Source organism: Cynara cardunculus (assembly GCF_001531365.2).
Source record: "Cynara cardunculus var. scolymus isolate 2C chromosome LG 2, CcrdV1, whole genome shotgun sequence".
Taxonomy (NCBI): domain Eukaryota; kingdom Viridiplantae; phylum Streptophyta; class Magnoliopsida; order Asterales; family Asteraceae; genus Cynara; species Cynara cardunculus.
The window spans coordinates 2879945-2903348 of record NC_037529.1 but is presented as its reverse complement, the minus strand read 5'-3'; the positions used below and the strand labels follow the sequence as shown (position 1 = coordinate 2903348).

Below are 23404 nucleotides of genomic sequence, written 5' to 3'. Positions count from 1 at the left end.
TAATTCTGAAGTTCATAATATAAGACCCCATCGAGTTTTTCCCGTTATTTACTTATTTTACCACATTAATCAACCAATTCACTTATTTCACCACATTAATCAACCAATTCACTTATTTCACCACATTAACCAACCAATTCTAAAGGTCATAAAAATGTAATTAACAAGTTTCAGCAATGCCAAATGCTTATTTGCTTAAAAAAAACTGTCCAAAAAGACTCATCACTCGAACATGAAAGTCTGTTGGTCTTTTTTCAAACTTTTGGCCAATGCCACCACAATAAGAACCATATGCCTACTGTTGGCTGTCGGAGAACCAACCACCACCATCGCAGCGGCAGGCTGGTGGCACACCTATTTTCCGGCATGCACGGGGACCTTCAAACAGCACAGGTACACACCTCAAATTCATGTCATCTCTTAAATCCAAAAGATTATAACTTGAAATCCAGAAAAACCTAGGATAATCCTACAAATACCATACAAAGGTGTTGAGCCTCCCCAAGGGACAAAAAGGTAATTTTTACTTGGGAGAAACATGAACTTGTATAGAAGATTCTGTCAAAATTATGTCTTTGGAGTTGTCTGCTTTTGGGTGATCAAGAGAATTAATCTTTAACCTCACATGTAATGGCCTCACAAAGATCAAATCTTCCGGGTTTTTCTCTGATCTCGATACTATCTGTGCGCACGCATCTGTTTGTGCCTTACTGTTCCCGCTTGGGTTTAAAGCATCCACCAATCTACCCACCTGTTGCTGCTTAGACTCATCGCTCCCATTTTTGATTCTCAAGTACAACGCAGCATTGATAATAACCTGGAACAAAATCATCCAATATTTCCGTCATAAATAAGTATCGCATTAACCTAATCGAATTATAATAGAAGCTTGCCTTTCAAAAAAAAAAGTTAAATTAGAAGCTACAAAAAATTGCAAGCTTTTGATTTGCCACATAAGAAACCAAACCAAATGGGCACGGTATATCCCACCCGGAGGCGGCGCCTATGCATGGGAATGAGACCCCCCCCCCCCCCCCCCCCCCGAATTGAGGAACCCAGTGTACCAGGCCCGACGCAGCCAAGGACTTCTCGCAAAACCAGGACCGAAATGGGGACGGGGGTCCCCAAAAGTTAAAAACCGGGGATGGGGACGGGGCCGGGGACGGGGACGGGGCCGGGTAACATGATCACTACCCCGCCCCGTCCCCATATATTAAAAATATTATATATTATTTATAAAGAATTAGATTTGGTATTTTTTAGATCTAAAAAGAGTATTTTAACTTCTTATATACTTTTTTTTTAAACTTGTCTTACTTTTTTTAGATAAAAAACATGGAGAGCCAAAATCGTTTGATCACACAATTGTGTATGATGTTGTGATTTTGTTCACATATAAATATTTGATACTTTATAAAAACGAAATTTTGGAAATATGCGAGATTAAAACATGGAGCATTTTCGATTGACTCTGGTGTTCAGCACATTTGATTTAAAATGTCTCACAGAAACGGGAAAGAATATCCCTGATTCCCCGTTGGGAATGGGGACTGAGATGGGGATTGGGGTCCCCGCCCCATTCCAATACCTAGTAGGGTCTGACAGGTGGAATGTATGCAAACATGACCTCCACCTTAAAGAGTAGAAGGATGGTTTCCACGAAAACCCCTAATTTTGATTTTCCACATGGTTTGTTAAATTGTTTGATTATTTGTGGGCCCGTTCAAAAAAGAAGGCTAAATATCGAGAGAAGTTAAGAACGGAAGGTTCATATATGAATCACTGAAAAAAAATCCATTTGAAGATGCATACATGAAGTGAGAACCCATAAGAGTAATCTGTAATGTCGATCTATATATGCATCTTAAAATAGATTTTTTTCCAAATTTTTCAATGATTCACATATTCATCTTCCTTTAACCTTCTATTCTCACGATATTTAGTTTTCTTATATGAACTTCTCGCTATTTATCAGCTATAAAATACTTGAAGGAATCTGGGTGATTCAAATCAGTAACATTACTTATTTACCTCACTTGTTCCGGGGCTAGTATTGACGGCACAATCAATGCGTACTTTTCCATCTTGCAGTTGCGCATCACAAATCGTATAATCCTCTTCAGCATTGACTTCTTCTTGTGTTAATAAAGACGCAAGTCCATCCAAATCATCGTAAAATTGTTGGGCAATACCGACCTGCATGCATACATTTGAAGTAAGGCTGTTTACTTTTTTCCATTAAGCTCTGTATGGGTTAAGTTGTCTTTCTGGATAAATGTTTGTTTGATGGACGGGAGACCTATGGGTTTGAGGGTTCGATTATTTCCTGGGAATTTCTGGTATTAATTTGTTCGATTTCGCCTAATGGGACAAGTGAGGGGGCCTGGTTTATTCCATATAACCATTTTGGCTTAATGGCTTAGCGATGAAGCCATAAAGAAACACTCTTAAGGGCCTGCTTGTTAGCAGCTTAATGAGCTTAATGGGACTCAGCTTATTCAGTCAGCTATATATGACTGTTTGGTAGTGGCTTAATGATATAGAAAGTGACTTATTCAGTAGGCTTCTAGGGGGAGCTTTATGCAGAAAGCCAATATTTTCCGAACCTGTCCCTCCCACTTAAAAAACACGCTCCTTCCATCTACGAAAAAACCCTCCAAACAAAAACATCTCAATCTATACAGACAGATTAATTCACACAAACAACTTTATCCATACAGGACTTGATAGAAAACCAACAAAGCAGTTGTAAATAAATAGCCCATACGTGTTGGATTTGAACTCAAGAAGAAGAAAAAAACCGATAAGGAGGTTAAAAAGAGGCCTGAAATTGAACCTTTTCTGTGGATTCGGCTTTGTTCTCGCCTGTTAGAACTTCAGTGGCTGTGCCTCTTGTCTGCCGCCATATACAACCTTCATCTAGCGGTTCCACAAGCTCGGTATCTTGAGGGATTTCTATGGTCATCTGTATGTTAATCCTACCTATTTCATGATGCCACAGGAATGGTTAAGCCTTGGTCAATTTCATCACTTGGGGTGTCGAGTGAAGAGCCAATTACCTGGTAACAAGCTGAAATTTTGAATATGATCGACGTGAACTCCCGGGATACCAAAACCACTGTGATATTAGCAGAAAGAATGCATGAGTACCTTAATGGGACATCACATATGTGTGTGTGTATATATATATATAGAGAGAGAGGTGAGGTTCAAACGAGAAAATGTCAAAAGAAGAGAACGAAAGAACACCTTAATCACATGTGATATTAAACTAAAAATAACATGTGATTAAGATTCGGTCGATGCTCTTAGATCGCCCGGCCAAACGCATGCATGCAGGCCCCTACATCGACCGAACCTGAATCACATGTGATTTTTAGTCTAAAATCACATGTGACATAGGTGTTATTGTATTCTCTTATATTTGACCATGTTCTCTTTCGAAACCAACCCTCTCGAGCGAGAGAGAGAGAAAGAGTGAGAGAGACGGGTTCAAACAAGAACAGTAACTATTTAAGAGAATAAGAAAACAGCCGAATCACATGTGATTTTACACTAACAGCACGTACGAAATCGCATGTGATTCACGCGACTTTGCCCCACCACTTGAAGTTGAGCCAAAGTCGTCAACACACCTATTTTGACCGTTAATGTAAAATCACATGTGATTTTGCACGTGATTTGGCCATTTTCGTATTCTCTTAAATAGTTGGCATTCTCGTTTGATCCTCCCTCTCTCTCTCTCTCTCTCTCTCTCTATATATATATATATATATATATATATATGGAGGTTCATTTAGGAACCTTAAATATTTTGATAACCCAAGAATCACCTATTTGATATAGTATTCATGATGAATAACCTTGAATATTATTCATCATGATCATCAGTCACGACATCCATCATGAATACTAAAATAAGTGATACCTAGTTCACAAAATATTTAAGGTTCCTAATTGAATCTGCACCTCTATATGATGTATAGATATATGTGCGTGTGTGTATGTATATAGAGGAGAGATCTTATACAAACCCAACCATTACAACAAACCATACAAACCAATTATTGAGATATTTATAGAAACGGTGAGAGTTTATTTATTATGATTTGGATATTTATGGAAGATTATCACAGTTCATTTATTATGATCTAACGTTTTATATTAGATAACAATTGAGATATTCATTGAACAGATTTTCATTTGACTAGATGGGTTTGTAAAAGAAACCACCTCTACATATATATGTGTGTGTGTATATGTATATAGTGTTGGGTTTCGGTGATGATGGAAGTTATGGTGGAGAAGGGTAATAAGGGATCTCCACTCTTGGATCAATCCTAATTGAAGATCAACAGTACTGAGATGCACCGGATCAATTCTCGTATCAAACGCAATTCATGGGGTGGGGGTGAGATTAAAAGTGAGCAAGGATGCAGATCCCTTCTTACGCTTCTCACCTTAACTCCTACCCTCACACGATCCTTCATCTATGTATATATATATATACATAAAATACTACAAGTAAACAGGATGAGAAATGTCAGACGGATAGGCTACTCACGTAGCGTAAGCTGATTCCATAGGGGACACCAACCAATACGGTAATCCAAGTATTCCAAACTTTGAGAACTCAAAGCTTGTCATTGACTCGGAAGTTTTGTTGTACCTCCATACCACCTGACCATCTAAACACACCCAATTCTCAGAAAATACATCATCGTGTAGTTCTTCAATTAAAAAGAAAAAGACGAAGATAACATTTGAAGTATAATCCAATTATCTGCTGAATATCTTACCTGCATCAGAAATCACGATGTTGTCCTGAAAAGTCACCACAGAAGAGAGCAGACCCGCGTGTGAAATTCCATTTACTGAGAAATTAGTGGCAATATGCTGTGGCAGCTTATTAGCCGGTATATCCGTCAAAAGGGATGACTTCTTTAGGATCAACGGTCCACTAATCTCTACAATCTTTGCAGATCCTTCATTGTGCAAACAACTAGTGACTAACCAAACATATAATTAATCGAAAATAATCGAAAGAATGTCTAGAAAATGAAATGCGAACCTTTAACGACTTCTTTAATAAGACCAGACGACAGATCCATGATCCATAAGGTTTCAAAACTGCATGACATTTTACCAAATGCAAACTTGCAAAGTCAATGAAGATTCAAACCCAGTTATTAGATGAAAAGAAAGTTGGGTTGTGGCGCACTAACATCAACTGATTTCCCGAAGGATCAACATCAACTTCAGTAAATCTTTAACATATTTAGCTTGATTGATGAAAATCCCTTCAGGGAATGCTTCTTTGTGGCATGTGTTAGGTGCCAGTTTATGAGAAGAGAGATGCGAGAATGTTTTGATTGGTGGTCATAAGATCCCGGTTACCTCTCGGAGACCCAATCCTCATGTTGGTTCAGAGTACCAAAATTATCCTAAATGTCTTTCTTATTCAGATTTTTGGTAACTCATAAACTTTCAGAAAAAGAGTCCCACTCGATATTGCTACATCAATATTATTTCATCAAGATAATAGTGATTCCAAGTATTTACTTGGGTTGAAAATGTTCAAATATGTGATTGTTGTCTATTTGCTGGTTAAGCCTAAGGAGGAATGTAGTGGAGAATCTCATCTACCCCGGATTCGAATCCAAGTGCGGCCAAAGCCCTTGTGGCAATGGAGGTTCACCTGCGACAACTCTAGGCCATTCGTGGTCGCCCGGGGGATTAGTCAGTGTGCGTAAGCTAGCCTGGAAACCCACAGTTACTCCAAAAAAAAGCTTTCATGAAATTCATATGAAAAGCACCAGTGGCTCATATAATAAGGACTCACCAACTCACTTCATTGATAGCAGTTCAGTATTAGAAACAGCTTAATACATACTCCCTCCTTCCCAAAATAAATAGCTACAGTTTTGAAATGTGTAATTATTTACACTTTTTAATTAACAAAATGACAACTTTACCCTCGATTAGTCTTAATGATAGAGGGAGTAATGGATTTTTCCATCTCATAATTAAGGGTAGAACTGGAAAGTAGGTACTTTTGAAAGTGGACTATTATCTGGGACAAGCTATAATAGAAATGTGGACTCTTCTAGCAGTAAATAAAGAAGAGAGTAAATTACATTTTTCGTCCCTGTGGTTTGTTAAAAATTGCATTTTTTGTCCCTATTGTATAGAAATTGCGATTTTCATCCCTACGGTTTGTAATTCATTGTTATTTCCGTCCTTATGATTTACAATTTACTGTTGTTTCGGTCCCTGTGGTTTACAATTCTTTACTGTTTTGGTCCCTTATACTTAAAGGTAGGAATTAGTCCAGGGACAAAAATAGCAATAAATTGCAAACCATATGGACCAAAAATCACAATTTCTAAATCAGAGGAACGAAAATCGACGTTATTAACAAACCGCCCCTGATGAAAATCGTAATTTACTCGAAATAAGCCAGACGCAGATATGCAGTATGCAAATCTAGATATGGTAAAGTTGCAGAAAGTAACACGTTCTTTACCTGCGGTTGAGAATTAAGAGGTCATTTTCCAACGATTTGAGCAGATGCCAAGGATAAAAAAGTAATTTAGGATCAACTTCCGCCGAATTTGAAGGAGCTTTTGTACTCCAAAGTTTATCAATGATCCAGCTCCATGGACTACTTTTCGTCCTATCATCATTGAGTTTGGGATAGAACGTCTCCACTGTCCTGCTCTCCATATCAGCTCTCCTTATGGCATGATTCTTTAATGATATCAAAAGGAAATGGGGAATAAGAGAATGTAAAAACCATAATAAAACTACTGCACATAAATATAGTTGAAATTATGCATTTCAAAATCCATTTCAAGAATTCCTTAAACAACTTGGCAAGCCTAAGCCAGGCCAGCCAGGCCCACAGAGTCTATACGAGCCATAATGTAGTTTATATTTTTTTTCAGCTCAATAGTCTTGGAATGCTCAGAACTTCTATCTGGAGTCTTATAAAAGTGTGTTTTATTTATAATTTTGAAGGGTTCACTTGTCCATATTGACCAAGCCAAGGCTCGAGCCTACACTATGCCCATTGGAACCAAGCCAATGAGCTATACAAGGCAATGCAAGGCTCAGACTTATGGCATATCGAACCTAAGCCCCAACTCTTTCACTTGGCATGCCATGGTTGAGCTCAAGCCTACCTATTCTTTCACAAGCTGAGCTTCAAGCCAAACAAGCTCTGTTAGCTGCATTAACTGATAAGTCACATCGCCAAATAAATTATACTTCAAATCTAGGGACGGAAACGGGGTGGGTATTTGGCGGGTAATGTATCCCTAGTCCTTGACCCTGACCCTGACCCTGACGCCGACTAATCTCGACGGGTTCAGGGGAAGGAATCCCGGATAACCCCAAGGGGTTGTGGGTTTTTTCTACCAATTAGGGCCCTTCCTTCATCACCCCCATGTGGATGGTCTACATGGTTCATAACTAATCCTCTTACTACAGGGCGCTTACCTAGATAACCTCGAGTAAAAGCTTCTACAGCCGGTTAACCAAAATGAGGATCCCAAATTTCCCCGAACCCGTTGGGTGCCCGTTTAGTAAAAAACAATAAAAATAATGTATTTTAAAGTTGAAGTTATAATGAGTCATCACTACACTAATTACCAATATTGGAAATCAAATACATACATAAATATTTATTTATACACACTATTAAATAAAATAAAAAAATTAATCAGGGTTGGATTAGGGGTGGGTAATGCCATCCCAACCCCGCTTCGGATGTGAAAATGAATCCCCACCCCTACGGGTAAATTTCCATCTCTATTCATACCACATGAAAGATGTACTTCCTCCGTCCCAAAAATAAGTGTCCATATTTCTATTTTAGTTTGTCGCAAAATAAGTGTCCACTTTTGAATTCTACCTTAATTATGAGATGGAGAAATCCATTACTCCCTCTATTGTTAGAGGTAAAATTGTCATTTAGTTAACTAAAAGGTGTAATAACTACAGATTTCTTAAACCGTGTGCCTTTTTCATTGTGGTCATTTATTTTGGGCGGAGCGAGTGTCAGAAAACATAATAATACGATAAACAGTTCCTGTAAGCCTCCTATTTTAAGCAAAGGTCCGGTAACCTTGCAACATACCTCCGAGTCAACAAAATATAGGCAATTCTCAGCAGCATCATAAACCGAAGCAGCAGGGCGCATTATCTTGGAAGATTCAAACTCTCCATCCTCGAATCCAGGAGAAGATCCAATCTGTAAAATGAGGTATTAACAACAGCTTTTAGTTGCCCCTATCAAATTTACATCATGTGGGTTGCAAATGGAATTCCTTACATACACAATCTAAGATCTTTCCGCTGCCATCAAACACAATTATACGGTGGTGATTTATGTCGGAAAGGAACAAGCGGTTATTAACTTCGTCAACCTCAATGCAGCCTGCAAATTGTACTACTAGAACATAAGCTAACGGTCCCTCCAAACTGCTTTAATATGCATTTAGATCTTAGTAGCATCATGAACGTTCTTTTAGGGTGGGTTTGGTATCCAAACAGGACAAAATAGAACAGTTTTTCAGCATTTGGTAAGACAGAACAGAACAGATAAAATGACCAATTTACCCATTAATGAGTTGTTTATATATTTTAATTAATTATGTAATTATTAAGTGATAATAAAATAAATATTTTTTATAACAAAATATATCATTAGAAAGTTTTCATCAAAGACAATCAAAATGACACCAAATAAAAAGTTTATGTAGTTTCCAATTTTTATTTGATACCTTTTTTATAGTAACTTTTTATCATTAATATTTAATAAATTACATAAAATTAATCAAAATATAGATGGCGTATAAAAATAATATTTTGTCTACGGTAAAGTAAAAGTTTAAAGAGCATAAAATACAATAAAAATGTAAAGAGGAAGGCTTATTTGATGTTTTAGAAAAGAATTAGGTTTTATTTTGAGGTTATATTGGTAAAATATAGGTATGCTCCACCATATTCCATGGGGTGGGGGTGGAACACGTTGTTCCACATAAAAGCCCTACCAAACTGTTGAAGAATAAGTCAAACTTCTGTTAATTAACAGATTTGACAGTTACTGTTGGTGTCAGTTTGCTTGCTTCCCGCCAAAGTCTCCTCTTGACAGTTTGCTTACTTCCCGCCAAAGTCTCCTTCTATCTCAACTGTCCTAGTTGGTTGTAAATATATATATATATATATATATATATTTATATGCCTTCTGTTTTGTTGTACAGACTGTTGTGTGCGTATGAATTCTGCACATCTTTGTTCATATAATAAAGAAGTATTGTTTATGTGAATTAAGTATTTTTTATCTTCTTGGGTTTCCAACATATGGTATCAGAGCCCTGTTTCTATGGCTTCGAGTTCGCATAATGCTCTTCAATCACAAACACCAATTCAATTGCCAAAACTGAATGGAAGAAACTACTTTCATTGGAGCATCCAGATGAAAGTAATGTTCGAGTCTCAAGATTTGTGGGTAATTATCGAAAATGGAGTTGAAGAACCAGATAACCCAACTGTACTTTCTGCACAACAAACTATTGCGCTTAATGAATCTAGAAGGAAGGACAAAAGAGCACTCTTTCTGATTTATCAAGCGGTGGACGAGAATATTTTTGAGAGGATTTCAGCATCTCAAACAGCCAAAGAAGCATGGGAGATGCTGTTTAAATCTTACAGAGGGGAAGAGAAAGTTAAGACTGTCAGATTACAAACACTGAGATGTGAATTTGACAGTCTTAAAATGAAAGAAACCGAGTCAGTAGAGGAATTTTATTCAAGGGTAATTGTCCTTCTTAATCAGATGAGGCTGAATGGAGAAAGCATAAGWGATAGAAGAGTAGTTGAGAAAATCTTAAGGAGCCTTACAAGAAAATTCGAATACGTGGTGGTTGCCATAGAAGAATCCAAAGATTTATCGACTCTTTCCTTGGAAAGCCTTCTGGGAACTCTACAGTCTCATGAACTAAGAATGAGACAGTTCGATACATCTATAATGGAACATGCCTTTCAAACTAGTACATCATGGGAAGCCAACACAAGTGACAAGCAAAAGAATTTGGACTCAAATAAAGAAGAACAAGGATCAGGATCTTTCAAGAGCAAAGGGAGAGGTAAACCTTATACTCAAATTAAGTGCTTCTATTGTGATAAAATAGGACACACAATTAAATTTTGTAGAAAGAGAATTGCTGAAGAAAGTAAGACGTCTAGTTTCTTACACATAGAAGAAGGTCATAGTGTTGATACTATGTTTATGATGTTAAACATTCAAGAAAACACATCAAATGACCTTTGGTACCTTGATAGTGGATGTAGTAACCATATGACTGGTAATAGAGATCTATTCGTGAACTTGGAAGAATCTGAAAAAAAAAAGATGTAAGGACTGGTGATGATAAAAAATTAAATGTATGTGGAAGTGGGGAAGTTTCTGTCAAGATCAGAGGCAAAGAAAAGAGAATTTCAAATGTCTTCTATGTTCCTGGACTTAAGCACAACTTATTAAGTGTAGGACAGTTAACTCTAAAAGGATACAAAATTATTTTTAAAGAAGAAGGTTGTGAGATAAGTGACTCCAATGATACTCCAATAGACAGAATTACCATGACAGGTAATAAAATGTTCCCCATTAAGTTCAATAATGAGAAATTCTTCTCCTTAGCCGTAAGTATTAGAGACACTTCACTTTTATGGCATAACAGATTTGGGCACATGAGTTTGAATACTCTATCTCACATGCACAAAGTTGAGTTAGTAAAAGGTTTACCAGCAGTCACTTCTCTCAGTCACATCTGTGAAGGTTGTGCTCTTGGAAAGCATGCAAGGGAAGCATTTCCACATGATACGAATTGGAGAGCCTCTAAAAAATTAGAACTCATCCATTCTGATATTTGTGGACCAATGAGAACCCCTTCATTTGGTGGGAGCAGGTACTTCTTAACCTTCATAGATGATTACAGTAGAAGAATATGGATCTATTTTCTCAAGGAAAAATCTGAGACCTTCAACTGCTTTGTTCTTTTCAAAGACATGGTTGAAAAACAAAGTGAGTGCAAGATCAAAACCTTAAGAACTGATCGTGGGGGGGAATATGTAGGACATGAATTTGAAGATTTTTTAAAGAAAAATGGTATTCATCACCAATTGACTGCAAGCTACACACCCCAGCAGAATGGGGTGGCAGAAAGAAAAAATAGGACCTTAGTTGAGATGGCAAGATGCATGATCAAGTCCAAAAATCTTCCTAATATTTTCTGGGCAGAAGCCGTGGCTTGTGCTGCTTATCTGACAAACAGATCTTTTACAAAAAGCCTCTCAAACAAATCTCCTCAAGAAGTCTGGAATGGATTTAAACCTAGTGTTAATCACCTAAGAACTTTTGGTTGTGTGGCTTATGCTCACATTCCAAAGCAAAAGAGAGGGAAACTAGATGAAAAGTCTGAAAAGACTATCTTTGTGGGGTACAGCTACAACACCAAAGCCTACAAACTTTATAACCCATTGACCAAAAAGGTCATCACAAGTAGGGATGTACTTTTTGATGAAGACAAGACATGGGATGGGTTGTCATGTGATGAGAATGGATGTTGCATCCTAGATGATTATAGCTCTCAACAAAAAGTACACCTTGAACAAAACAATTCTCAAAATTGTCTTGATGAAAATCTTGATCAAAATGACCCCTCTTACCCTATGACAACATCTGTTAATACGCCTATAAGAAGATCTTCAAATGTTGATGGTCAAATTCATCAAAATACAGTGGATAATAGTCCTGAAAGTTCATCCTCATCAGAACGTGTAAACAGAAGAACTAGGAGTCTGAGTGATTTGTACAGCAGTACTCAGCCTATAATTACAAATAATCTTGCTGATTTTGCCTTGTTTGCAGATGCTGATCCTTTGGATTATGAAAAAGCATGTCAAGAAAAGAAATGGAGAGATGCAATGGATTCTGAGATGAACTCAATCTTGAAGAACAATACATGGGAGTTGGTGGAACTACCTAGAGGCCAAAAATCCATAGGAGTCAGATGGATTTACAAGACTAAATTCAATGAAAAAGGTGAGGTAGACAAGCATAAAGCAAGACTGGTTGTTAAAGGCCACAAACAGCAATTTGGAATTAACTACCAAGAGGTATTCGCTCCTGTTATTAGACTTGAAACTATTCGTTTGATTTTAGCAATTGCTGCACAATTCAACTGGCTTGTACATCAAATGGATGTTAAGTCAGCTTTTCTGAATGGATATTTAAAAGAAAATGTGTATATTGATCAACCAAGAGGGTACAAAAGGAAGGGTGAGGAACACAAGGTATGTCACCTCAAGAAAGCCCTATACGGCCTAAAACAGGCCCCTAGGGCCTGGTATAGCAGAATTGAGGAACATTTTCTTGAGCATGGCTTCATCAAATGTAATTATGAGCATACTCTATTTATCAAGAAAACTGAGCACTCAATTCTCTTAGTATGCATCTATGTAGATGATCTGATCTTCACAGGAAATTCAACCGAACTGATTGATGAGTTCAAGAATTCAATGAAGCAAAACTTTGAAATGACTGACTTAGGTCTCTTGCATTACTTCCTTGGAATTGAAGCAACACAAGGTACACACTGTATTACCATTTCTAAAAAAAAATATGCAAGAGACTTGCTTCAAAGATTTAACATGGAGGATAATATTACTGCTGACACACCTATGGAATTTGGTTTGAAACTCTCAAAAGGGGAGGATGGAAGGGAAGTTGATTCCACCCTTTATCGCAGCTTAGTTGGTTGTCTTATGTATCTCACGGCCACAAGGCCTGATATCATGTTTTCTGTTAGCTTTGTGAGTAGGTTTATGGAAAATCCTAAGAAGGAGCATTTGGATGCTGCAAGACGAATTTTAAGATATGTCAAAGGAACACTCAATCATGGTATCACTTACAAGCACTCTCAGGATTTTAAATTGGTTGGGTTCAGTGACAGTGACTATGGGGGCAACATTGTAGATAGTAGAAGTACAACCGGGTATGTGTTCAGTTTAGGATCAGGTGTCATTTCTTGGCAATCCAAGAAACAGAAGGTTGTTGCCCTGTCTTCTACAGAGGCAGAGTATATGGCTTTATCCTCCACAGGTTGTCAGGCGCTGTGGCTTAGAGGTATCTTGGAGGAACTGGGAATTCCACAAAGTTCCTGCACACAGATCTTTTGTGACAACAAATCTGCCATCACATTGACTAGAAATCCAGTTTATCATGGAAGAAGCAAGCACATACGGATCAAATTTCATTTTATCAGGGAGCTTATTCATCAAAATGAAGTTGATGTTCTGTTTTGCAAGTCTCAAGATCAAGTTGCTGATATATTTACTAAATCCCTTAAACGAGGATATTTTATTATTCTGAAAAGGGCCTTGGGAGTTCATGAAGTTTAACTTATGGGGGCATGTTGAAGAATAAGTCAAACTTCTGTTAATTAACAGATTTGACAGTTACTGTTGGTGTCAGTTTGCTTGCTTCCCGCCAAAGTCTCCTCTTGACAGTTTGCTTACTTCCCGCCAAAGTCTCCTTCTATCTCAACTGTCCTAGTTGGTTGTAAATATATATATATATATATATATATATTTATATGCCTTCTGTTTTGTTGTACAGACTGTTGTGTGCGTATGAATTCTGCACATCTTTGTTCATATAATAAAGAAGTATTGTTTATGTGAATTAAGTATTTTTTATCTTCTTGGGTTTCCATTGGAACAGTGATCCATGTTCTGTTCTGTCCCGTCAGTACCAAACGCAACCTTACAGTTTTGCTGCATTAAACACTGTCTTTGCCAAAATTGTCATAAACATCATAATTATTTGTAGAAGAATATCATATACCAAGGGGCAAATTGCATGAAAATGCAACTTTTGTGTAACGTACTTCCAAAATCTTCATTATGGTACCTCAAATGTGACATCTCAAACATTTAGGTACCTAGTTTACATTTGTGAATGCATGAAAATGCAGCGTACTATGGTCCGATTCCTAACTTGTGTAACATACTTTGCTATAAATATTTGAGACATCATATCTAAGGTGCCAAAATGAAGGTTTTGAGAATACGCTACACAAAATAGGAATCAGACCAAAGTACGTCTCATTTTCATGCAATTTGCCCTATATATAACACCGACTTTCCCCACAATAAATGAAATGTTTACATTTGAGCAGCTGAAATTAGCCAAATCTAAACAATAAGACTGCATTACAACGTTTTAATAAGGGGAATCGGGCCTCGAGGCGTTTCCCCTCAACGAGACAAGGCGTAAGCGCCGAGGCAGAAATATTTATACACCAAAATATGTATATGTTATAAATACCCCAATTCAATTCACTTATAGTAGAAGAAGGAAGCAGGGAAAACCACATCATGGGGACCACTCCAAAAGAATGAGAAGGCGTTAGAGTGAAATTTGGGAATTTACTCTTAATAAATCAAGTATAAAATGGGTGGTGAGGTGAGTATTGTTTTCATGCATATATTTTCCTTGTAAACCTGGAGAGAATGGCCTCTCGAATTGCCATACGTCCCTTTCCCTTGTTAATGGTAATCATATGACCATTGCAAGTGATTACACTGCATCTTACTTGTTTCCCATTGCTACTAATTTCAATTTGCCATTCATTTCTTAATTTTGATTGTTGAGTTGGGTTGATTCACAACAGTATATATACTACACAAATATATATATATATATATATATATATATAATTTATATACAATATATATAATACTAGATTACTAAGGGCACTGGTTCAGTGGTTCTTCACAGAGGAAAGAGTGAAACCGTGAGATAGGCTGAGAGGGTGTGGAAAAATTGGTTGCTTGGAGGAAGAGGAAGGGTCAAACCACACTTTTTGATTGAGTGGAGAAAGTACTAGCTTTTTGGGTTTTAAAATGTTAAAAGTACAAATTGGGGCCATTGGACTTTTTGACTTTTATTTATTTAAAATAAAAAGGACACTTATACTATAAAAAGAAGTACAACTACTGCCATAAAGCTTATAGAAAAAAACCATTACCAAAGCAGATCTGAGGCGTACACATCGACACCGCCTCACACCTCAGTGAACTAAGGTGTAAGCCTCGTCCAGGGTCCAAGAGGCGCCACCTCAGGTGCGGTTTTGAGCAGCCTCGCCTCAAGGAGGCCAGGCGCGCCTCTAGGCATACGGCTCAAACAATTTTTAAAACCATGATTCATTATGATTCTGCATTAAAAAGTAAACGACATTTTCCGGACCAAAATGAATCGACTACCTTACCTGGGAGATAAAGAAGTAAATTCTGCAACGGGGAGCAAAGATATGGTTCCCTAAAAGCATCAAGTGGTTTTACCCAAGTGCCTCTTAGATTATGCAACAATCCTGGTTTTTCTTTCTGCTGCACGATTAAATCCTTGATGGCTGCAGGCATGGGACCAAAAGAAAACAAATATAAATAAGAAAAGGGCTAACAAAATGGGACCAAATATTAATTCATTGATGCACAAGTTTTTCCGTTGCAACTTCTTTCTTCCTAATGCTCTTTTCTAGGGTTTTCTGAGTGAAAACGGTAGCATTTTTTGATTTCTCAATGAAATGGATCCCGCCTAGATTTGATCACGAACGGCATTCATGGTTACTAGAAACCTTGGTTCAGACTGTTCATTATTTGATAAAAAATGCTATCTTTCTCTAATTTAAGATTTTTTTTAATTTGATCATTAAAATCTTAGTAAAGAGAAAAACGTTAACAAAAACCAAAAGTGGGATCCTTTTTGTTTTATACCATTAAATGGAAAACAACATTTTTAATTGAAGAACCAAAAGAATATGGAAGAATACCATCCAAATCAAACAAACCGAGTATATCCCGCTCAAAAGCAGGGTCTAGGAGGGGTGAGATGTACGCAATCCCAACCTCTACCGAAAGGGTAGAGCAACTGTTTTTATACAAGAAGTACATCACATTATATGATTGACCCACAAAATATAGACAAAATAACAGGGACAATAATGACAACGAAGCAATTCATACATGTCGAGTTGAGGTGCCAGCATATATGAAAACAGTGTTGATTAACAGAAGGCATACCAAATTGCATATGCCCATATGACTTGCAAATCTTTGAACTTTTCCAATTATTTCATTTATAACTATCCACCAAAGCAATAATGCAATACTTGAATAATAATAATTCAATTACGAATGCAAAACCACTGTTTGGAATAAGAAATTCTTTTATAGCAAAAGGGTGACGTTAAGGGTGCGTTTGGGATCTAGACAGGACAGAACAGATGTTCAACGTTTGGTAAGACAGAACTGGATAGAACAGAATAGATAAAATGACCAATTTACCCCTAATGAGTTGTTTATATCTTTTATATATTTTGATTCATTTATGCAATTTATTAAATTATAATAAAGTAAATATTTTATAATAAAATATATCATTACTTTATGTAGTTTGCAAACTTTATACGTTTTCTATATTATTTTTTTATTTATTGATTTTTATAAAATTACATAAATTAACCAAAAATAACCGTATAAAAATAATATTTTGTGGACAGTAAAGTGAAAGTTTAAAGAGCATAAAATACAATAAATAAAATTTAAAGAATGAATAAAAAGGTAAAGAGGGAGGCGTATTGTTTATTTTGGTAAAATATAGGTTTGTTCTGCCTTGTTCCATGGGATGGGGGTGGAACATGCCTGTGGAACAAATTCCACTTTAAACCTGCTTGTTCCACATAAAAGTCCTCCCAAAGTTGGAACAGTGATCCTTGTTCTGTTATGTTTTGTCCAGTGTAACAAACGCACCCTAAGGGGAGTGGGGCCTACCTGTCTCCAGAATTTCAAAACCTGCATCCTTGTCATGCAAGAGTAGAGGGCCCTCCATGCCTTTAAATATGATGTAGCCCACTCTATCCAAAATCTACAAACAACAAACATGGATGTAACCACACGACTTTCATTACAAAAAGCAACAAGAATCAGTTAGTTAGGACTTTTCATCTTAAACAGAAAATAAAATAACATGAAACAATGGGCAAACAAGGTATAGAGGACTTAAGATCCAATGTTGGCCATACTAGGGGCCTGTTTGTCAGCAGCTTAATGAGCTTAATGGGACTCATAGCTTATTCGGTCAACTATATATGACTGTTTTGCAGTGGCTTAATGATATAGAAAGTGGTTTATTCAGTAAATTTCTAGGAGAGCTTTATGCAGAAAGCCAAGATTTTTCCAACCCTCCCCTCCCAATTAAAAAATACACTCCTTATATATGAAAAGACCCTCCAAACGAAAACCTTCTCAACCTATACAGACATATTAATCCACACAGACAATTTTATCCATACAGGACTTAAAAGAAAACCAACCAACAGCTCCTAATGTAAAAGAGCACTAAACTACTAAATTCACCAACACTAAAGGTCCATCAGACTATAAATATTACCTCAGAAAGAGACTTGTTTGACAATAAAATAGGAAATGTGATATATTCGCTCATGATTGTCTTTGCTAAACGAGAACTAACAACATCACTGCTAACTGCTCTGCAGTGCTGAAATCCCATAACATTGAGCGAAGGATACCTGCAGTGGTGAACATGAACACATAGGCACATAACTATCAACGACTTTTACATAACTGAAACGAAGAAGCTAACGATAACTTTACGAACTATTTTTTACCTTTGTTGAAGTGATTTAACTTTTTCAAACATAATGGTAGAGTCCGTGCCTGATCCAAGGAAGTCCTCAAAGAATGCACCAGTGACAACTAGGAAAACTCCATCTCGACCATTTAAATCCTTGGTGACAGTGCTTCTATTCAACCAACAATGAGAGGGGCCTATATATTTATGCCAAACAACTTAACAGCCGACAATTGATTGTAGAAGGTATTCATGTTCACAAATGCCATCATACATTAATGCATATAACTGTCATTCAAAGTTACCTAAATGTAGAAGCTCACATGCAATGCTCAGATAAAAATATACACAGGGTACTGAGAAAAGTTGTTCTTGATGTTTCACTTTACTTGTAGCTTCATGTTTCAAACCACTTATAGTTCTCCAGGGTATTTAAATCTCCATATATCTTGAGAAATTGAATAAAGTATGTGCCACAATGCAATAACTAAAAGCAAAACCAACATGCCCAATCATACCGGAGGAAGTATATTTATTAAACTTGGGGTTGCATTTGGATAATCGGATATTCAAAAACTCTAGAATCCCACCAGCTCCTTTGTGATCAAAGTGGATACTATCTAACTTCTATTGTTCAAATATTTATCTGGAGCATAACTGATATGGATCCAAAGGTTTGCATTTTGCTTTGCAACTTATGTAAGTTTTTCTATTGAAATTAGAAACTTTAGTATGTTTGGATATTGCAGAATGGTATAATGTCCTATGATTTTATATTGGAATTTGATGAAACTCAAGTTGGATACACTCACAGATAATAAGTAGAAACTATGGACATATAATCCCTATCCAGTCACTCCTCATTCATAATGTTAGTTGTAACCAAGAATCATCTCTAATCGGTACCGTTATAATTATAACTTATCAGTCAACAATTTTCATTCATACATCATAGGATCTCAAACAAATAACCATGCATGATGCTAACTGACCCAAAAGGCCATCAGCCACACCATCCCTTGAACATGTACTATCAATCTGAAAAATGAATGAGATATTATACCTTCAATCTCATTAAGACTAGATCTAATGAAGGTCGACAACAAATCAACCTCGGAAAGAAACGTTTTACATGATTCTGGTACAGTTGAAAGCCTGAAAGAAACTGTCATTGGTGAATTAGGGCAGTAAAGCAACTTCAAAATAGTGACATTGAATGCCACGTCGTGCACATTTACAAGGTAGAACCCAAATAAATCATATAAACACACAGATTGAAGCATAACTCTTCAATGGAAAGAAAATAGATTTACCTATGAGTATGTTGTCTATATGTAAAAACACCATTATTGATTTTTCGGCATGAATATAGAGCAACGGAGTTGACGATCCATCTGGATGTTTGATAGTTTCTTAATATCTGATAACATCTACCTGAAAAACATTAAAGGTAAAGTGTTCAGAAATTCAACAAAATCAATGGCTTACGATACCTTCTCCTTCTCATTTTTGGCAAACTCAATAGAAAATTGATTGAAGCTTTAATGGTTTATTACCAATAAGATTTGGAGAAGTTATTCTGACTTGTTATCAACTAGTCTTCTGCCAACTACTTTTGACCCAACTTATTTGTTTTTGTGTATCTTAATGTCTATAGAAAATAGATTCTCAATTTTTCATGTCCTGTTGTTCCCCATCTCATTGGAATTTAGTAGATAGAAAGCTGCTATTTTGCAGTATACAAATGACCAATGCTGATCAATGTGGAAACATTTTGCAATTGATATAAAACAGCCCTCTTAGCATGACTGCATATGCAATTTTTACTGTTCTATTCTTTTCCTTTTTACATCTAGTCCTCTGTTGATGTCATCTCAACATCCAGCATATCCAAAATTTTCAAGATTTCTTGATACTGAAAATGGCTCTTTTCTTCCATACGAAATGCATGAAGCTTCCCATTTACTTCCACAACACTATTACCAGGCACTTTCTTTGTACCACTCCTTTTCATTGCATTTCTCACATCAGCTACTTCATCCCACTTCCTTGCTTTGGCGTAAAAATTCGATATCAATGCATAAATCCCTGTGTTAGCATCAGGATTCAACACCAAGATCTTCTTTGTCACCATCTCTCCGATCAGAAACTTACCATGGTTATGACATCCTGAAAGAAGGGCAACCCAAAAGGCAAGCCCTGGTTCAGTTTTCATCGAGCCAATCAGATTGTAAGCCTCCTCAACATGCCCACCACGAGCCAAAAGATCAGCCATGCAAGCATAATGCTTGTTGGTTGGATCAATGTTATATTCCTGAACCATGAGCTTAAACCATAGCCTACCTTGTTCTACTAAACCTGCATGGCTTAATGCTGACAACAGAGAAGCAAAGGTCGTATGGTCTGGTTTTGAGTTTGCTTCTAACATGTTGTGGAACACTGAAAGTGCTTCATTTCCATGCCCATGATTCCCATAGCTAGAAATCATTGCATTCCACAAGACTATATCTTTAAAAGGGATTTTATCAAACAAGTTACGTGCATAAGAAAGGGACCCACATTTTGAGTATGCATCGATCAATGCGGTGCCTAGAACTTGATTGAAAACTAGCATTTTTATCACATATCCATGCAGTGATCTAGCAAGTTTCAGAGTCCCAATTTGAGAACAAGCTAAAAGTGCACCAACAATGGATGTTATGTCTGGTTTGAATCCAAAGCTTTGCATCTCTGCTAATAAATCAAATGCATTACCAGCACATCCGTTTTGAGCACAACCAGAAAGCATGGCACTCCAAGCAACTACATTCTTGTAGTCCATTGATCTAAATACTCGAGAAGCAAGCTCCAAGTTTCCATTTTTGGCATGCATGTCTACAAGACTGGTTTGAACTACTACATCCATGGGGAAAAGATGTCTTCTAATCAAATACCCATGAACAGAAAGACTTATTCTTGTGTTGGTAACATCGGCACAAGCCTGAATCAAACCCAAAATCGCAATTTTATCTCCTTCCATGCCTTCCCTTTGCATCAGGCGGTAAACATCTATGGCTTCACCGCCTCTCCCACTTTGTGCAAACCCTGTAATCATTGTAGTCCATGAAACAACATCTCTTTTCGGCATTTTCTCAAACACTCCCATTGCTTCATTCATTTTCCCACACTTCGCATACAAATTCAACACTGAAGAAGCTACAAACACATCATCTTCATACCCACAGTCAATTGCCTGCTTCCGAATCTCTTCGCCCATTCCCAAGTTCATCATGTTTGTGCAGGCCTTAAGTGCCACAGTAAAAGTTGAGCTGTCAGGTCTAACTCCTTCCAAATTCAATTCCTGGTAAAGGTTAATTACTTCACGATGATTATCATTGCGAGAGTAAGCTATTATCATAGCGTTCCAAGCATCCACACCTTTCTTAGGAATTTTATCAAACACCTTGTGAGCAAATTCAATATCCCCATTTCTAGAATAGGACGCTATGAGTTGGGTATTGCAACTCCCACTATCAATGTACCCAGAAACTATCAGCAAAGCATGGATCTTTGCGACAGATGGAGTATCTTTACAAGCACGGAAAAACGATGTAATGGTCTTTCGTGAAAACATACACATATGCTTCAAATCAAGATTTCTGAAATAGATTTCCTGATGTTTTTGAGTTCGGAAGGATCTATTCTCCACTTGGCGTTAATACTCTGAGCCAATAAATCTCCCTCTTTATATACCTGAATAAAAGTAGTTGATGGAAGACTATTTGATAACCAGTCAAAATAAGTTTTCAAACCTATTGGTTAAAAAGCCACTGAACAATCATCAACTCGCTTTGATTACATACGTATCTTGCTAAGTTGAACCCTATTAAATGTGCATAACAATATTGAGATGGCGAAAATATTACCTGCTGCTCGCATCACCATAGTCGCACTCGTGGTACTGTGTACGCTCTTCTTTCCCCAAACCGAAAGCAATGTTGAATTAGAATTTGATTACAAAATCGAAGCGATTTCGAAGTCGCAATCAAATCCCGAAGAAGATGTTGTTTGTGGCTGCATAAATTCTGCCCAAATCAAAGCTGTTCTCAAGGTTAAAGTGCAGATTAAGTGGTTGTAGTCTTGTGGAGAGATCTTGGAAAACCCTCTGCGAATGACAACGTTGGTTCTCTAAAACCCCCCCTAAAAACCCCAAAAATCAAGAAGACGAATGTAAAAAGGAAAACGAATTCTCAAAGCCACCACTCTGATGCATACCAAATTACCAACGGGAAAAATATTACATTTTAAGGAAACAAACATTTCAAAATCATTATTAACAATTTAACAAATTCTTTTGCAAGTATAATTTACTATCGCTAAAACTTGAATCTTGTTTGATAAAAAAAATACGTCTCTTAATAGTTCTATTATTTTGTATCTTGTCCCTCCATTAACCATTGAGCACCCTAATTTGATTATGAATAATTACCAAATGTTTATATTTTATTTTGCACTATATTATAAAAGGCATTTTAATCATTTCGACCACTTAATCGTTCTGCATCAAATTATTCACCAACTGTCAAACAACCCATAAGTACCCGTTTATTAATAAATGTTTGCTGGCAAGAGATATCACTTTGTTTACATTATCATATAACATTCTCGGTTATCAAACTAGATTGTTTGTAAGCGTCTTAAATCCAATAAGCACTTATCAGATAAGAGACTTTCCTAACTTATCGTGTAAAACTTTCGGTTCTTGTTATGCTTTTTACTGGACAAGATTCTCTGTCTTTCACGTAAGTACTATCAGTAAACGCTTACGAGTAATGATGAATTATTCATCATAAATATTTATCAGGACATCTATCATGAATACTACATAAAATAGGTGGTTCTCATATTCTCAATATATTTAAGGTTGCTAAATTAACTTGCCCTAACACCTATATCAGTTTTTAATATACTTTTATTTATACATGTATCAAAAGTTTGTCCAAATAATATGTAATTTGGATACAAAAACTTTTTGTGTGTGTTACTGATCTAAAATAAGTAAAACCATCGTCTTTTTTCACAATCCTTGTTTTTTCTTATAAAATTTATGACCATGCTGGAGCTATGCAACACGCCTTTTTAACACGGTTTGTGTCAAAACTGACAAAAAATGATCCTTTTTATCAACATGTTTATGACGTTGAACCAAAATGGTTTAGTATTCGCACGTCCTTCATAGGCCGCTAAGTTTGCTTCCTTAATTGAACGAGCGAAGCTGAATCAATTAGACTGGATGGACGTGTGATTACAACACTTGCTTTCGTGCTGAAATCTTGTTGATTGTTGTTCACTTTTTTTTTTCCCGTATTGCGAGTTAAACAATGCTTGTATACTTTCTTTTCTCTAAATCAAGACCATCACCCGAGTTCAAAAAATTCATATAGATGAAAGAACAATTCAATCTCCACTTGATTATTTTTTTAATAAAAATTAACTGTCATCTTCAAACTGTAAGTTGCAACCGTTGGAATGAAATTAAATTCCATTATTTAGAATTTTTTTTTTATAAAATTAATTAAATTACCGTTTATTAATAAACGGATTTTTCAACATATTGTAAAACATTATTGTAAACAAATCCTATGAGGCCCATGGGACTTCTAAATCCAATCTTTGTGGGATTTAAACGAAATCCTACTATTTTAATTA

General features: G+C 36.6%; 1 protein-coding gene across 12 annotated transcripts; it reads right to left on the bottom strand.

Moving 5' to 3' along the window:
- Positions 1-280: 280 nt before the first annotated feature.
- LOC112506647 (putative pentatricopeptide repeat-containing protein At3g25060, mitochondrial) lies at positions 281-21895 on the bottom strand. 12 transcript variants are annotated; one of them, XM_025110844.1, is made up of 17 exons: positions 21622-21895; positions 19030-19150; positions 18780-18871; positions 17754-17913; positions 17516-17654; positions 16897-16990; positions 15336-15476; positions 8340-8452; positions 8141-8254; positions 6527-6750; positions 5072-5130; positions 4800-4985; positions 4565-4688; positions 3060-3118; positions 2837-2982; positions 2032-2196; positions 281-817 (listed from the first exon to the last, which is right to left on the bottom strand). In XM_025110844.1, exons 1-17 carry the CDS (start codon positions 21638-21640, stop codon positions 524-526), a joined length of 2250 nt encoding a protein of 749 aa, XP_024966612.1. In that variant the 5' UTR covers positions 21641-21895; the 3' UTR covers positions 281-523. The 12 variants fall into 12 exon arrangements, with proteins under 12 accessions (XP_024966612.1, XP_024966614.1, XP_024966616.1 ...); XM_025110846.1 differs by having other exon boundaries at positions 8340-8440; XM_025110848.1 differs by lacking the exon at positions 15336-15476.
- Positions 21896-23404: the final 1509 nt, after the last annotated feature.